The 19,548-nt window shown below is 26.4% G+C and overlaps 1 protein-coding gene across 2 annotated transcripts; it reads left to right on the plus strand.

Moving 5' to 3' along the window:
* Positions 1-497: 497 nt before the first annotated feature.
* LOC105843499 (uncharacterized) lies at positions 498-19,261 on the plus strand. Of its 2 annotated transcripts, none has more exons than XM_065800465.1 (2): positions 498-700; positions 17,993-19,261. In XM_065800465.1, the coding sequence occupies exon 2, from the start codon at positions 18,205-18,207 to the stop codon at positions 19,153-19,155; it is 951 nt and encodes a 316-aa protein (XP_065656537.1). In that variant the 5' UTR covers positions 498-700; positions 17,993-18,204; the 3' UTR covers positions 19,156-19,261. The 2 variants fall into 2 exon arrangements, with proteins under 2 accessions (XP_065656537.1, XP_065656538.1); XM_065800466.1 differs by lacking the exon at positions 498-700 and adding an exon at positions 15,840-16,203.
* Positions 19,262-19,548: the final 287 nt, after the last annotated feature.

Below are 19,548 nucleotides of genomic sequence, written 5' to 3' on the forward strand. Positions count from 1 at the left end.
TCTAACAAATTTTTAACTTTTTTAAACTTTACTCTGGATTATTTTTAATGAATATGCACAAAATTCCTTACTTGATGAAATCTGTTAATTAAATATTCAATTCTGATGGTAGCAGTTTTAATAGTACCTTAAAAATGTTCAAAGAATTTTAAAACATCATTTAAAATATTTTTTATATAAATATTAAATTAAAAGATTTTGTTTTGCGAAAAATGTTTTTAAAATGCAAAAAAAAAAGATAACTATGAAGTTGAATCTCGTAGATATTTTTTTTTTTACTAAGACTTAGATTTAGTTGTTAGAAGTTTTTCAGAGATTTATTATTCAAATACTTATTTCAAAGTAATTAATTTTTAATTTATAGTTAGTGATTTCATTTAGTATAGTATACTTTTGAATTCAAATTTAAAAATGCTCATAAATAATACATTCAAGCTAAAAACTTAAATTTGCTTTACACAGGACTTGCCATAAATAGCCACAGAAATATTTAAAAAGGCTTTTCTTTATTGCTGAAAAAACACGGAAGCCGTTAAATTTTTTATACCTATTTTTATATACTTTATATATATTTCTTACATAAAGAAAAAAAAAAAGAACTTAAAAACATCATAGAAACTAAAAACCCTGATATCATGAAATTGAAAAGGTTTAATTGATAGATAAACTGGGAAATTGTGAAATTTTTAAAAATTAAAATGTAAGTTTTTTAATTTTTATGCTTTAATTTTTCATCGAAAATCAAAATTTCTACGGTATCACTCAAACCTCATCACTAAAACCTGAAGAAAATAAAACATTAAACTAACACAAAGACTGAAATATTAAAAGTTATTATAATTTTAGTATTTTATATATTTTTATATATTTTTGTAGTACTTATCGATAAACACTGCGACAAAGCTACGATAATTTTTTCTCTGAGCATTTACTAACTTTGACATTTGCGTTGGCCTTCTGCTTCTAATGTCTATCTATCCAAATCTCCTTGAATAGTGGTTGTTGCTAAGGTTACTACCATCTCATTCAACTTAATTAAGAATATGTTTCAAATCTATTTTCTTTCAATTTTTTTAGTAACATTTTTTAATTCCTGGGTGTTATTTTATTTTTGCGAACACATATGCCTTGTCTCTAAACAATTAATGGGAAGCCATTTTCAATTTGCTTCAAGTCGTCTAACAATGCGTTTTGATAAACTATCTTTTTTGATAAAAAAAAATTAAAATAGATTTGGTCATCTCAGGAAACTTCATAAAAAAATTCAAAATTAAGTATAAACTCACATACAATTAGAGAACATTTAGTTAAATATCTGCTCACGAACGATTAGAGTCGTTTAATTAAAACTTACTTAATTTCAAAATCATCCAAAAGCGTGTCTTTATTGAATAGAGGCACGTAAATGTGTGAGCAATGTTTTTCATAAATATTCTACATTTTTATATAAATACTAAAATCGCACATCACCAAATATAAAAATTAACGCACATTATATTAAAAAGAAAAAAGTAGCTTGGTGGTGAAAGCCTTACGGTGTTGCAATGTTTCATCAAGTGTGATTTTAATTAACTTGTATTTTAACTAAGTAGCAAACATTATTAAAACAGGTATTTATATTATTTTATTTGAAGAAATAATGCGCCTGAATGCTTGGGATACATTTCGTTGCTTTGAATATTTCATTTAGAAAACAATTTTAAACAAAAGGCTTCCTTCACAACATGAATGATCTTGATTTAAAACATTTTAGAATTATTAGCTAATACAAATGTCATATATCTATTTATTATAGTTAATATAGAAATCATTAATTACAGAAATAAAAATTTTTAAAACGTGCCTTGATTATTTAAAAAATTTTTTATTATTTATGCCTTGATTATTTAAAAAACCACCAAATATACTACTATAATATATATATTTGTTATTTACTCTTTTTTGCAGAATATAAATACTTTTAATACGCAATTCAGAAATTTAAGATTTAGGTCTAGACATTTTATTTTATGCCAACGAATACTTGCATTCATGCAATTTTAATCTCTCGATAAACTTTGTAATGTTGGCATGGTTTTGACTAAGCTTTTCAAAATAGGTTAAAACAAATAATGTTTTAGTATCTGTTGGTCCTAAACCCTCCGGAACTTCTATTTAAATGCCCTGTTGATTGGTTAAACAGATTTATTCTAACTCTAAATATCCTTACCTGTGCCCTGGGTGCCTAGATAATTTGGGCGACAAAAAACATTTTATTGATAGCATAAACTTTGCTTTATTTATATTACCGAAGAATTTATTTAAAATAACTTGTCTCTTTTTTATGGTAGGTGGGAACTAATAAAAAAGTTTGGCTTGTTTTTTATATTGATGGCATTGAAGTAGACATTAGATCTTATCTAAACAAAACATTTTATTGATAAAATTAAGATTTATCAGATTATTTCAAAAAAAAAAATCTTATAAATACTTTAATGATTGTTCTAAAGAAAATTAAATCACTATTTCAAATAGAAAAATAAAAAAATAACTTAATAAACTTTACTTGATAAGGCTTAACGACTTCTTAAGGAGTGTTAAAATCTTAACGCAAATCAAATTTCACGCTTACCCACAAAAAAAGATATATAACTACTAGCTGGTGTCTCGTACCTATACCGTGCAAGGTTGCCGAGATAACAATCATAAATAGGATTATGAAATACTGTGCATCTGACATCAAAGTCTCAACATGGATTTATACATCAAACCTGATTAAATTTCGTATACAAACCTGATTAAATTTCGTAACATTTTAAAGGAAGCAGTTTACCATGGACATCCGGTTTATATAATTTTTAAAGTAAATAAAGTAAAAATATTCCCATTAAACTGCCAAATCTAATAATCAATAACGCTAACATTAAAAGAGAAACTTCAGTTAACTTCTTGGGCGTAATATTAGGTAAACATTTACGTTGGAATGATCATATAAGAAGCATTGAGAAAAAACTATTAAAAAATATTGCCATGATATATGGGGCTAAACCATTTCTAAATAATAAATCTTTAAAAAGTTTATGTTTTTCTTTCATTCATTGTTATTTGGTTTATTGTAATATTGGATGGGCAAGTACAAATCATGCAAAATTTAAAAAATTGTACAAAAAATAAAAACATGCGTGCAGAAAATTATTTAGAGCTGATAAAATTGTACCATGTGAGCCTCTTCTACGTATACTAAGCATACTAAATGTTTATAAAATCAACTTACACCAAGTTTTAATGTTCATGTATAAAATAAAGATGGGATTATCTCCTAAAATATTTCAGTCCTATTTTGAAAAAGTAGTGCATAAATACCCAACAAAATTTTCAGATAACAAACTACTTTGTCCCTAAATATAATTCAAACAAACTACATATTCAATTCAATATCGTGGACCTTATTTGTGGAAAAAGTTTCCTAATATTGCAAATACGAAAAAAGTTAGTATAGATCAGTTTAAAAATGAATCGAAACAGGTGTTATTATTTATGGATTTTAACATATCCGATTTTAAATGCTTCTTTTAAACTAAAATTCAATTTTATAAAATGTCTCAGAACTTATCAACTTTTTTTTCTTCAATAATACAGCTATGGAGTTTCCTCTAATCTTAAAAGTTATTGTTGAAATCTTATTTGAGTTCTTGAATTTTTTTATATTTTTAACTATTAATGAATTATTATTTGTTTTACTTTTATTCTAATTGGTTTTAAAATAAATACTACGGTTTTTGTAAATTAAGTAATCTTTTATTTTTAATTTTTTTTTCTTTATTTAAATATTACTTTATTACAAATTCTTATATATTTTATTTTTACATTTTTCAATAAATACTTTGTATAATATACGTATATAGTGTGGCTCTTGCAAATACGTGCTCTTTAATTAATTAATTAATTTTTTGTTTTTCTTTTTTACTTTTCTTTCAGTTTTTCTTGTTTACTTGATTATTACTTTTAACATGAATATTGTTCTTGAAGTATTTCTTAAACTAATTGTTATTTATTTTAACCTTTATAATTTTCAATTATAAATGTTAAAATAAATAACAATTAGTTATTTATTTTAATATTTATACTAGTTTATTTTTACGGGGCAGTGTTCTTATTTATAAACTTTTAAATTGTAAAAGTTATTAAACGGCGAAATAAACAAGCAAAACAAATAATATATATATATATATAAATAAACAAACAAAACAAATAATATATATATAAATAAACAAACAAAACAAACAATAATAACAGTGCTAGTAAAATAAAAAGAAACGTTTTCAATATTAATTTCAAAGAATATAAAAAATTTAATAATAATCAGTGAATGTGTTGCATAAGTGTTTTTTAATCCAGATGTGGTTCATAAAAATATGAATATAAACGCATTAGAAAAAACAATTCATTAATTTGTAAAGCTGTACATGCTTTTGATTTAAAATATGCAAGCTTATAGGGGCGCCTGATTGTTGCTATGGCCCAGGTGTCATGAAAACTCTCGGCGGCCCTATATATATATATATATATATATATATATATATATATATATATATATATATATATATATATATATATATATATATATATATATATATATATATATATATATATATATATATATATATATATATATATATATATATATATATATATATATATATATATATATATATATATATATATATATATATATATATACGAACGTACTTTTTGTATCATAACCTATATATTCCGTTTCAAAATCCAGAAACGTTGTAATACCTAAAAAAAAAAGTTTTTGTCATCAACTATATTATCTATATATAGCTCATTGTTTTTAAATAAACCCTTGTAGCTTTCTAAGAAATGGCGTGGAACTGTTTGCTTTTTTTAACTGCGACTTAACAATATCGAGCGTTATTTTGATAACAGACAAATAAATAGGATTAGCTTGTTTTATTGTTATTTTTATTGTTGTTATTTTAATATTATCAGCAAATGCTTTCACATCTGTGTAGTTTCCTTTAATGATGTAGCTGCAATTCATTCATTTTGTATGGTATTGAGTAGATTTTGAGTGTATATTTAAGAGTGTATATTAAGGTTTATAGATTATGAGTTTAGGTTATAGATTATGAGTGTATATTAGGGATGGGATTTTTTTTTTCAAGGGACGGCTCCATAATTATTGATGGAGTAATTGCTTAAAACTCACAAAAACATAAAAATAAACTATATAAACGCAAAAAAACCTTCTGCGCAATTCTATTTTAAAGTATTGTCAAAAGTTTGAAAATTATCTTAAATAACTCATATAGTTTAACTATTATATATTATATATATTTATATACAAAATGTTTTTCAGATGTATAAGGTAGAATAATTTAATTGAATAAATTGATCGCTCTTTCAAGTTTTTAAAGCCAAGAAGTTGTATATATGGAAATTTGATTGAGAAGCCACGATGGATTTTTTAAATGATGTAAGACAAAGCAAATATTAGGAAGATATCATTTTCTTTTAGAATTGGGTAATATCCGTAAATAAACTGACGTTATTAAAGAAATCTCAATTGAAGTTTGTCAATTACGGAATAAAATGACGATACCATATTTTATGGAGTAATCTGTGCAAAGAAAAGTAAAGTCTACTATTCAAAATTATAAATTTGTTATTAAATCAACACAAAGTACAATTAAGAAGACAAGTATTATAAATAGCTGGGATAAATTACTCGACTTATTTTCCAAAAATTTTTAATTCAAAAATCTGGAAGACAAACATTTTTTTATGAACTTCAGAAATTATCCAATGGGAGCAAAGGTCAGTGTTGTATTGTGACAGAGCCTATAACAACGAGATATACACACACACATATATATATATACAGTCAATTCTTTTATGATACCGACAATTTCAGTTGTGAATGTTTAGAAGATAATTATACAAGTGATGGTTACTCAATCCCAATGTAACGAGCAAAAACCACCGATAAAATGGTCGCTATGATATCTGAAAATGAAGACTATTCAATAAGTTGCATCGCAAAGATTGCAGATCCGCAGTTTATAAAACATTTACAACACTTGTGCATGAATTAAGCTTGGCTCGGTCTTAAATTGACTCTTCTGAAGAAATGTGGGGCTTACATTTTGATGCGAAGAGCATAAACAAGCAACATTATTATAGCACTTGCATATTGAGCCAGTCAAAATCTTTTGTTATATCTGTTTTAAACCTTTAATTGTAAAGCAACTCTGTTTCTGTTTATAACATGTTACACAATATTATTTTGGAATTTAATTTATCAAATTAAATTTCCGTTGTAATATGACACCACTGTAGTAAATGCAGGTTCTAAAAATGGAATAATTAAGCGTTTGACAAAAATTGTTCCAGGTTTAGTTTCTCATTTTCGTCGACTTCATGTTCTCGACCTGATTGAACTCAAAATCATGAACTAAAAAGTTGATTTCTTATCCACATCATTTAATTTTAATTACTGGATCATTAGTGAGTTGATTAGTAACTACCGTGATTTAATTGGAAAATACGAGCCTAACGGGCCGGTTATTAAAAGTAAAAAATATGGTAGGAATAATTATAGGGAGCTAGATTTGTTATACAAAGAATACAAGTCTTATCGAGGCTCAATGAACTTTTTTATCATTTATTTTTCTAAACCAGGGCCTATTTCAAATGCACAACGGAATTCAAGAGTTTTCTATTTCTCGAAGTATATGCATTTGACTCAGATAAAAAAAAAGAATCAAGAATAGAGGTGTGCAACTTTATTGTAGATCACTGAGCCAAGCCATGGTTCTCTTGCAGAAAAAATGTTGATAATATACCTAAAAATTTTAAACTATATAATAAAATTGTCATTAACTGGGAATTGCCTTGAGTGTTTGGAAAGACACTGTGATATTTAAAGTAATTTTCCATTAGAAATTGATTACACAAATGAAGTGTGCGAAAAGTCGCTTGCGAAAGTTAAACTATTTTTTCAAAGAAACGTCATCGTCAATGAAAGGCCAAATTTCTGAGACTAATAATCAAATTATATTTTAATATTTACTAAAATTAAATTTAATCTGTATATGTGTGTTATTGTTGTGAAATAATTTAGTGTTTGAACTATATTTACTTCTATGACGCAATCAAAAAAGTTAATGGAAGTCTATATGAGGTTCCATTACCTTTTTAAATTAATTGATTTTGAGGTCACTCGTATTTTGTAAAAGGAAAACAATTTAGTAAGACGCATAATATGTGAAAGTTATGTAGTTTATCTAAGAGGGTCGTAGTGTAGTTAGTAGGAGGTTAGTAGTGTAGTTAGTTTAGACAAGTTTTTTTTTTTTCTTTTCTTGTAGCTATTTTAGGTGCTCCCAGAAGTCCTTACGGTCTTATCACAGAGCACCGCGGGAGAGCATTTAACAGGAAGTTCGCGCCTCCTTCCGTACCAATGTCGCTTGTTGTGCCAGAGCTGGCGTCGAACCTAGGACCTCTAGGTTCTGAGCCAGAAATCTAACCACTGCACCACGGCTGCTCATTTAGGCTTTTAGGCATGTTAGGCTTAAACCTTTTGTTACGTCCACTAATTCAAATTCATTCTATTTTATAAATTTTGATAAATTCACGAAGAAGTTTTTTTTTTAAGAGCTTGCTTTATTTATTAAACGATGAGTTCCACAAGGAAAAGATCGAAAGGTACCATCCAAGTACAATAACTTTGCTAACACCCTTGTATTTATGAAAAAATTCTTTAATTATATACAATTGATTTTTTTTTTTTTTTGATCATCCAGGGTTGTTTGATCACTTGACGACGAGGATATAAATAACAAGAGACAATCTAAGTGTAATTTATTTCAAGGTTTGTTGTGAAAATGGTCAATAATAGTAACGTTTTGAGACCATTGTTTTCAAAAAAGGAACACGGTTCCGCTATGGTCGTCTTATTTAATAAAGCAAATTTGTAAAATAAATACTATTTTTTGAAAAAATAAAACTTTTTTAATGAAAAAACAATTTGAGTCATAATTAAAAAAAAAATGTTTGAAACTATTTAAGTGAAATATAAACTCTTAAACACAATTTAAGAAATAATAAAAGTGTATAAAAAAATAAATAGTATATGTATATAAATATACAGTTAAAAAACAGCTGTCATTATTTAATTAACATGCAAATTTTAACAGAAAATGAATTGTCAAACTAAATGGTGAAATAATAAGCGAAAAATTTATATTTTTTCAAACAGTTTCTCATTAATGTTGCAAATTGTAACGATAATTACAACAACTTTTAGAATCAAGTTAAGGCATTTCGACTCACATCCAGAGACGGATCCGGGAATTTTCGGGTTTTTTGGGAAGATGTTGAAATAAGTGTTCTTATTTAAAAGAGTCATAAAAATTTTTAAATTTCTGTAAAATAATACGCAAAAAAGAAACTATTCATCAAGAAATTTTGTTTATAAATAAAAGATATATTTATATAAATAACATATAATTATATATAAACATAATACATGATTGTAAAAATTTTTATATATTCTTGGGTTAGTTTTTTATTTCTTTTTATAAAATATATTAGGATAGTAGTTCTCAAACTGTCTTGTAAAACATTAAAACTAAATCAGCTTAAAAAATTTACAATATTGTCATCACATTTAATAAACTTTTAAAAACATATATATATATATATATATATATATATATATATATATATAATATATATATATATATATATATATATATATATATATATAAATAACATTCAATCTACAATTGCATCAAAGATATTTTTGGAGTTTCCTAAGTTTACTTACTTTAGTAAGGGTTTCATTTAAATGTAATTATTTAGTACCACTTATATAAGATAGTACCATATCATATATAATGAGATGAAAATCAATATAAGAAAACAAAAGAACTTGCAACGGAGACATATGTTCCTCAAATAATGTTACAAATGATTGCTTGTAACATGGTTTAGCGACCGAATTTCATTATAAAATGTTGAAAAATGTTTAATTAGTTAGAAAACAGTTTTTTTGCGGAGTTTTTTGAGTCAAAGTCAGTCAAAAATTTTGTAAACTCGTTTTAAAAACAAAAGGAAGCAAGCATTTATTAACAACTGGATCACATAAAAAACACACAAGCAAGATTTTTTCATTTATCAATGAAAAAAATAGCACAGTGGCTCGACATTATTAATTTATACAAACTAAAATCAAATAATATCGCTGAATTTTCTAAATTAACAGAAGCTTAAATACAACCCAGGTTAAAATAAAAATAGTTTTTTGTTGTGCAAGTCACTGCAAGTGACTCGCCCAAGTAAAATTTGTAACTAAGTGACAAAACATTAGCAACATTAAAAGTTATCATGAAAAAGAAGAAATACTTATTTTAGTTGCTAAAGTTTTCAAGTCTTTGACTAATAGTATGAAATTTGAACTGGTATTAAACTCGTATTGATCTGGTATTGAACTGGTATTAAACTGGTATTGAACTTTTATTGGTAGTGATTAGTGTTTAAGAAATTTTATGCAATGAGTGATTTTGATCTGCAAATTAAAAAAAAGCAACCAAAGGTAAAATAATTAAATTTCTTACTAGAGACACTGCTAAATGTTTAACTTGCTGTTTCAGTTGTCAAAATATCTTTAAAATAAACAAAAATATTTTTTAAATAAACTTATATTTGTTAAATAATGCTGAAGATTTTATTTCCATACACAATTCAGTTGAACCACATTGCACGTATAGTTGATGCTACACACAGTAAAAATAGTCTGCTTTTGGTACAATGCACTGAACTCTTTGATAAACTCCATTGCAAACACCGCTCATCACCGATACTCTCCAAAACCTTGTTTTCGGCAGTTGTTAATGTCAACGTTGGGAAAAAAAAAAAATCATCCGAAAACTGATCATGAAATATATTTATCAAGAAGTATATAAATCAAAATATATATTTCTTAATTCTACAGTTTTAATGCCATTGTCAAAGTGCACAATGCAGTTATTGTACTGACCGGTCTTCGAAATGTCTATTGTTGTATCATCATTAGTTGTATAAATGACGTCAAACAAATCATAACAGCAGATGCTCTCGAATCTTAAAAGTTTTAAAAAAAACGTGTTTCTATCTATTCATTTTGTATTTAAGGGTTTAAATAGTGTTCCCTATTAGCTAGTTTTTCTACAAGATTTTACACTTATCAAGCCACAACATTTTAGAAATTACTGCCTATAGATGAAGCTGTGGCTTTAAACTCATCAAGCCACAACATTTTAGAAATTATTGACTTTAGATTGAACCTTTTAAAAGTTGCAACTTTTAACTAAGATTTCTCCAGTTGGAGATGCCATCTACTCATTCAGTTTTGCTTTTAAATAGACTTAAGCGACGTAGGCTACTTTTTATAAGAATTCCCGAAAAGTAAAGGCCCAGGTCCATTGAATCTGCTGAACTTGCTTTTGCTGTGCCTCTGAGAACTAACTTATCTGTATGTATTTGTAAGCAATGATATTTCAAACCAAAGTTTAGGCACATTACCAGTTTCAAACGAACTTTCAAATATTTTTGATAATAGTTTTGCCATCTCTACTTAACAAGATTTTGAAACTTTTTGATAAACGGAACCAACTCCAGTTACATTTTTAGTATCTAATTTTTTAAGGGGAATATTTTTGGTTATTTACATTCGTAGATTTGTCTAACTTTTGTTTGAGGTATATTATTTTATTCTTCATTTGCAAAAACTGAAACAATGTATTTGTTCAAGATATTCGCGATTGTAATTCCTTCACTTGTGATATCATTTCTATCATTGGTTAACTTTTCATTTTGGGCGTATGTTGTATGGAGCGTTTTTATAGAATTTTTTGCTTTCTAGTACGATCTGTTAAATAGTAAGGGCTGTTATGCCATAACATACCTTGAATATATTCATTAAAATATGATCAAACCATAAATCGATCATATTTCAACATTTGTGTGATCTTAAATTAAACAAGCATAATATTTCGGGCATTTAAACTTTGAGTTACTTATTTTTTAAATATAAAATAATTAAAGATTTTTTCAAGCCACAAGATTAATCATGACAAAAACATCATTATCCAATCAAAAGCAATGACAAACCTATGTTTAAATTGACATGGAAACGTTTGTTTTCGGCGCCTAAAATGTATTCGCCAATTTAGACAAGCTGTTACTAGATAATCTTGAAAATAATTTGCTTTAAAAGAAAATCTATAATTTTTAAATTTATAATTTTTTCTTAGTAATTTCAAGCGCAACATTTATTTTTGAACTGTAAAAACTCTGATTTTTTTAAACAGAAAAAAGTTTGCTCAACTTAGAAGTGAAATATCTTAAAAGTTCATTCAAAGACTTTTATAAAACCCTCTCAAAATGATTTTGTTTGTCCAGTTATTTGCGATTATTCCTACATTAAAACATTTCTTTCATTTTACGAAATTGTTATTTGTTGGTTGTTTTTTTTTTTGTAAAACAAAAAGACTTACATAAAAGACCTTAATCACCAAATAGAGCTTCTCCAAAGACCGTAGAGAGCTCCTTCAAAGACCTTAATAAGTTTCTCTAATAATAAGACCTCACAAAGCTTCTCCAAAGATAAAATGAGCTGTCCATGGGGCTTCCAAGATTTTTGAAGTTGTTCACCATAAGCCATAGTATCGGTTAATGAACTTCATATTTTTCGGGTGTTATAGGGTGAAAGTTTCATATTTTGGGTCGGGAGAACTTTATGCTTTTTCATTGGGAGGAAAACTTTATATTTTGATATTTCCTTCATAAAAAGACAGATATCCGTATATTATTGTTATGTTTGTTTAAATAATTAGTAATAAGTTTGTTCAAACAAAAAAAGTTTAACCAACAACAATGATAAGTTTATAATGTTCATAAACTTTAAGTAGTATTTATAGATAAAGAAATTATTAGAAATTAGATAATCAGATATTAACTTCTTTAAATTCAATTAAAGTGCCGAAACATTAGCTAATACAAAATCTGCTACATTTATATTACGCTAAACATTTTGGCGTAAATTTTAATAAACTTATTTGCAGAGCTGTCCCTAAGGGGGTAGACGAGGCAACCGGGGCAAGGTGCCACCTCTTCTACCCTTAGAGACCACTCTTAGAGACGGCTTGCCCCCTCTAATACATTTCAAAAATGTTACTTTATAAAAAAAATTTTAAATGTATTATATATTATTTTACTTTTTTAGCCCATTTAAGTGTTGTTTTTAAAAAGCTTTTTAATACATTTTTTCACGATTTCTTTTATTTTCACTAAACTAAAGTTTGTTTGGCGAAGTTTTTTAAGCGATTTGTTTTATTTACGCTAAAGTAAATTTTTTTTTGCGTTGTTTGCTTTATTTACTTTTTTTAATAATTTAGATTAGTAACGTTAAATCACGTTTGTTTTGCGCGGACCATAAAATAAATAAACCGACAAGAAAGTAAGTTAATAAAAGTGTTCTAATAAAAAAGGCTGCAAACTGTAATCAGTAATAACATTAACGATGAATTAAGTAAAACTTACATTATGAAGAATTATTGTTTTCAGAAACAAAAATAAAATTTTACACTGTTAATTTAAATTTGAATGTTATTTTATTGAATAAGTTATAAAAAACTGTCAGGTGCTCATAGAAACAAATTAGCCAAGGACTTTGAAGCAGCTCATGAAGCTATTTTAAATAAAGCGCCAAAGCTAACACATTTTTTTCTTCTTAAAGTTCTTCACAACCTTGCGAATCAAACATTTTATGTGACAAAAACTCCTTAAAAATATTTAGTAAGACCTTTACTCTGTCTCAATCTAACCAAGAGGAAAATAATGTGAGCAAATCTCTGTTGTGTAGTTTCTTCAGCTAGTTTTGCCACATGTTCATCAACTTCATCCTTGGACATTTGTAGCCAAAAATCTCAGGAATCATCAGAGAAAAACAAAGAGTCTGAGTGTAATTTAAAACCTATATTAGTAAAAACAGATGTATATTACAACTACAACAAATGTTTTGCACAGAAGTGACACTTTCAGCTTTTTATCTAATTACTCTTTCACTTGGCAGAAACAGCTAACTGTAGGAGAGACTGCATCATCAAAATGAATCCTATGCCTTTCCTGAAGAGCAATAAAAAGTATTCTATAACCAAAAAACGCTACTTCTCAAATGAATTTGGATACAAGGTAGCGAGAAATGGTGAACAAGTAAAGAGGAGATAGCTTACATACTCTCTAGAAACTGATTCAACTTATCTGCTTATTATTCAACTGATTTAACTTATTTCTGTTTGACTCATATCTAAAATCATATTTATGAAAAGAAGGTTTTAATAACTGGAAAAAGTTCACAGAGCAAGCCTAAATACATGAGACATCTTCATCTCATTTCAGTTATTCTGAGAAATAGATCATGACAACAATCAGGATAAAAAATAAACAGATGGAGAAAGACGCTCGCAAATGCCAAGTGTCGATATTCAAAAGAAGGTCATTAACCTCTTAGCTTCGCATGTAAAAAATATTACAGTGAACAAGGTAGAGTTGGAAAAGTATTTTTTAATTATTATGGATTGCACTTCAGACCTTTATCACAAGGGCCAATCATCTCAAACCATCCGCTATGTTTAAGAAAAAAAATGAGGCGATAGTCATTGTCTAAGAAAGCTTTATTGAAGTTACAGAGTGTGAAAAGTTGACTAGTGAAGCTCATTCTAACCTTCTATTTAGAGAAATAAAGTCTAGTAGGATAGACCTAAACAACTGTAGAGGTCAAGACTACGCCAACAGGTTTAATATGGCTGCAAATCAAAAAGGTGTTCAAGCTCGAATTTTAGCAGAATACCCACAGGCCTTATTTACACCCTGTGGTTGCCGTAGCATGAACGTAGTTATATCAGTCGGAGTTATGTCATTTGTGAAGTCTACATCGTTTTTTGGAGTTATTCAAAGAATCTATACAATTTTTTCTGCATCAGTAAAACGCTGGTTATTTCCTTATTGCAGAAGGATCCTTCAAAAATGATGTTTTCTTGCCTCTCGTTGACACAATCGAAGCATCTATAAAATACAAAATGGACAAGTTCTCCAAATATGAAGTAAATTTGGGATTCTCATTTGACCTGAAAAAACAAAAATGGCCAAACTTAAAGAGGATTAAAAAGTATTACAAGAACACCTGACTGTGAAAAACATTTCAGATATACATAATGAGGAACTGTACAATAAAAAGTCTACACGTTAGTTTGATGGCTACTTTTATTAATAAATGGTGTGAGAAGAAGGCGACCAACAAAACACTATTACCATTAGAAACACTCAATATGTGGATAGCACTCTTCATATTGCAGTGAAAGTAGTTTTAGCAAGTTGAAATTAATTAAAACTAACTAACGTATATCGGTGGCAAAAAAAGATTGATGTCGCTTGCAATACTACCCGTTGAAAACAAGGAGGCAAAAAAACTCAACTTTGGAAAAATTATTGAACAATTTTCCATAGAAATCTCGAATACCATTATAAATTTACTTTTTATAACGGTATTTATTTATACCTACTTATCAGTAATTTAAGTTTTCATTTAGAATTACTTAGTTTGAAATATTTTGTTTCCTTAACTTATTAAAGTTCTTGAATCAAATGTGTGTATATATATTTATCTTTATGGTAGATTGGTAGCTGGTGTAAGTATTGATCTGTTGGTGGCAGTACAAAAAGCTTATATACGCAAATATTACTGAAGGGAGGAGGGCGCCGCAACCTCGTTCGCCCAGGGCGCAACCAACCTTGGGGATAGCTCTGTTTATTAGCATAGAATAACAACATGATGTTTATTTTTATCAACAAATTAAGTTTAAAAGTAATTTAGAAAATCATTGTTTAATAGTTATGATAGCATTTCTTTGTTAGATGGTCAAACTTTTCTCGAACATGAAGGTAAGTGTTTTTATTTTCAAATAGACAAGAAATCTAGTAAAAATTAAATAGGAAAAAATTAAAAATGGATAAAAATTGTATATATTGATTTTTACATTTTATACACTTGTACATAACAAGTGTATAAAATGTAAAAATCAAGTAATATATGAAACAGTTTAGAATGTATAAAAACCGCATACTTTATACTTTTAATAAATTGTTTTAAAGTTTAGTAAATATTTAAAATTTTCATTAACAAACTCAGTTATTATTATTAGTATAGTATAATATAGTTTTAATACTGCAGATGGTAAGAGAGACAACAGGTGTGAATTGTACACTTTGATAGTTTTTTTAAGTTTTATTGGAAGGTTTCTTTAATTTGTACAATTTTTTTTTACTTAAGAAGTGTATCATGATTACTTTTTAATTTAGTTTAAGATGGTTTCGATGGTTTTTTTTTTTTTTTTTTTCCAAAGAAGTTTATAATTGTACGCATCGAATTATTAAGAGATTCTATTCCATTATTCTATTGAAAATATTTTTACTATCGTATCCTGTAATCAATGATAATTAGATTTTAAAGTATGATGGTGGTTTGATGAACTTAGCTTTGTCTATTTTTTTAAATATTTTGGATAACTGTGGATAAAACTTTTGTAAACTGTATATAAAATAAATATTTTGAATAACTGATTTTGTAAATATCTCATACACACTGATAGTTTTCGGTTACTTTTTTTTTTTGGCTTTTTGAATTAAATCAAAATATATTTTTTATTTGCATTCTATTATGCTTATTTTATATTTATATTATAACTAATGATTATAAGTAATAGTTATAAGTAATAATATGAGTCCTTTTATCCAGTAACCTAATTAAACTTTCCTGCACTGATTCTGATATTGCTGCTGATGATGATTCTAATGCTTGTTTAACGAAATCCTTTAAAAAGATTTGTTTGAGCGAAAATATTTATTTTTTTGATGCTTGGAGAAGATTTGACTTAACATATTTGTAAATACTTCTAGCAAGATTTGCTAATAACTGGGAAATAAGCCAAAGTGAAACTTTGTGAAGATTCTTTAAAATGACCTAATAAAAAGAAGAACATCTCAAGTGGGTGAATATCTTTGCAATTGCTTTTTTTTGTGATTTAACAACAAAGAAAAAAGAACTCACAAAAAACTTTTACTCTCAAAAGCGTGGTACGCATTTCTCTGAAAGACGAGGTATGCATTTCTAAGTTGACTTGAATCAGTCATTTCTATATTTTTGCAACATAAATATAAAGAAGACTAATTATATTCGTAATTATTGTATATATTTCTTGTTGAATGAACATTCTCAAAGAAGTTACAATAAGCTTTGATCAATACGTTTTTGTTTTTTTTACTTTGATAGATTTTTAATAGATATTCCAATGAAGAAACGTTTGACAATATCATTTTGAAATTGGATTGATAAAAGAAGTGTTGGTTTTTATTCTCTCTTGAATATTGCTACTACCATTCTGTTTTATATATTTCACTTTGGTACCTTTTAAATAGATGCCAGTTTTATCTTTTCAGACATGAAAAAAAACCATTTTCTCATTTTTTTTTTTGTTTTGATGCTATTTGACGTATTTGTAGTTGCTTTTGTGAAATTTAACGTGTTTGTAGATGTTTTTTTGAATATTATTACATTTCCATTTAACTTTAGTCTGTAAACTGATATTGCATTGTAATTGGATTAACTGAAAACAAAATTAACTAAGGTACATCGTTGAGTGTTGTTACGAATGTCGATAGCTTTTCTTAAACCAGTTTTTCATTTTATTAATATTTCAGGTTAAATATACTTAGGTTTTTTTTTTTTTTTTTTACATATCCAATAGCAGCATGTGATAAGTTTTGAGTCCGCGCCTTATCAGTTATTTTGTTGTTTGGCAATGTTATAAATATGTTAATTACATTTTTTCTAATGAGCATAGTTTTTATGGGATTTGCATAAATCTGGTAGTTTTTCTTTGACTAACATTTTCAATACCTCAATCTAGTCTTTAGGAGCCCAGAAGTTTCACTGTAAAGTGGCTCTTCTGTGTGTTTCTGTGTGTTTCTGTGTGTTTCTAATTTAGTACTTCATAACTGTTTTAATTTTCATAAAAATTTATTTTTTTGATTGTTTTAACTTTTTAGTTAACTGTTTAGTTTATTTTTTAGATCGTTAAGTTTTAACTATTTAAACAACTTTAATTATGTCTGTTTGAATGCTTTCTTCGAGTTAATTATTTTAATTATGTCTGTTTGAATGCTTTCTTTAGGTTAAATATTTTAATTACACTTGTTTGAATGTATTTTTTTAGTTTTAGAAATGTGAATTGTTTTTTATTGCTGAACAAAGTTCTTTAAAATAGCCAACGAAGCTAAATAAAAAAATTTAAAATAAATATTACGAACAGATACGACAATATCTATTATCCTTGGAAAAAGTTCAACCCTTTTAAAATCATAAAATTTTAAAAATAAATTTAAAGTAAAAAGAGTTGTCGATACAAATTTATTATTAGCTAAACACATGTCTACTTTTTAACATACCCTGTCTTTCCCCTGAATTTAAAATAATTAAAAGACGTTCCCTAATAATAATTAAAAATGATTTAATTGGTGAGTTTTAGATCTGATTTCTTATTTTTATATCTCTAAATTTTTAATAAAAATTTAAAGATATTAAAATATCAGAACTAAAACTAAAACTCACCAATTAAAACACTTTTAATTACTATTAGGGAACGCCTTATAATTATTTTAAATACAGGGGAAAGACAGGATATGAAAAAAGACAGGATACGAAAAATAATATATAAAAATTTTTTTTACATTTTATTGCTTTATTAAAAAATTATTTACATGATTTTTTTTTTTTTTGCATGGCTATTGCCTGAATTTTTTTACTGTAAAATACCTGTAGAAATGCAATTATAAAAATTGTGCAAATTATGCAAAATGAAAAATATATTTACTATGATTAAATTTTTAGAAATGAAATTGAATCAAGAAGAAAAAAATTGAAACATTTTAAAAAGTCAAGTTGTGTTTTGTTTGCTGCTCGATTGTTTGCTATTATCGTTAAAAAGATTATCGTTAAAAAGATTTACCTGAGGGATACGCATCGGTAAATATTCGAATTATATATTCAAGCAGAAAAGTGATCCGTTCAACTACAAACTTCAAGTTGAAAAACCAATCAAAATGTTTTCCAATAAAACTCAAACTTTAACGAACAACACGAATAACAAGAACATTGTTAATGATACTACTTATGTTTTAGTAACATTGTGTCCGATCGGAATTGTATTGCATATAACTGGCATATACCTACTTTTAAAATCTAAAAAACTGAAAATGCATAAAATTGACCGAGTAATCATTTTTAATTTATCTCTTACAGAAATACTTACAAATGTAATTCTTTTTTTCCTTGGTATATTAAATATTGTTGGAAAGCCACATAAAACATGGATGATAGTGTCAATGAGAACTTTTATATTTGCATATTATATAACAACCGTCTTACTCACCATTAATCGTTTTCTTATACTTTATCTAAACGTCAAATATTATTCGTTTGTTTCAAAAAAAAAAGTGATTTATTGTTTGATAACATTTTGGGTTTGCAGTTTTTTAGTTGGATTTTGGACAGCAAAAATAAAACAAAAAGAACACGCCATTTTAGATATAACATTTGATGGATTTATAGCTGTTTTGTCTATATTTGTGTATAGTTATGCTCTAATATTGTCAAGAAATATGTCAAACAATATATCGCTAATACAAAATCGAAAAGCATTTTTAAAGTCATTAATACTACCAGCTACGATTGTATCAACATATCTTGCACTTACCGCCATACCACATTTTATTTCTGCATATTATATTTTAAAAAAAGCAAAAGCAAACCAAAATCTGGCACTAGCTTTAGATATTGTTTTGGTATTAGCATATTGGAAAGATGCCGTCATTTATTTATATACAAATAAATTTCGAAAGTATTTTGGCTTGATTTGTCGCAAAAAACTAAGCAAAAAGTTTAACTTTCAAGAGATACAAGAAACCGTGGATTTGGAAAAGCATTTTTTTATTCGATCGCAAGAGGAAAAAAAAAATTTTTCTTCTAACTCGAATAATTTTTTTGTTGATTAATAAATTATCTACGCAAGAAGTTCCTATTATTTAAAAATAATCTATGCAAGACTTTTTTGTAGATTAAAAAATTATTCACTGATGAAGTTTTTTCATTGCCCAAAAATTTAATGTAAGAAAAAATGTTTATTATTTGTTGTGATAATAATAAATTGTTAGATACTTATTACCAATAAAGATATAAAGCTATTAGTTTATTGCTTTTAGGTTAACAAATATATATATATATATACATATATATATATATATATATATATATATATATATATATATATATATATATATATATATATATATATATATATATATATATATATTCATGTATATATATATATTCATGTATATATATATATATATATGTATATATATATATATGTATATATATATATATAT

The sequence above is a fragment of the Hydra vulgaris genome, chromosome 06 (assembly GCF_038396675.1).
Source record: "Hydra vulgaris chromosome 06, alternate assembly HydraT2T_AEP".
Classification (NCBI taxonomy): Eukaryota; Metazoa; Cnidaria; class Hydrozoa; order Anthoathecata; family Hydridae; genus Hydra; species Hydra vulgaris.

Coding starts and splice junctions, on each gene's coding strand:
- LOC105843499 (XM_065800465.1), top strand. CDS start 18,205: ATGTTTTCCAATAAAACTCAAACTTTAACGAACAACACGAATAACAAG.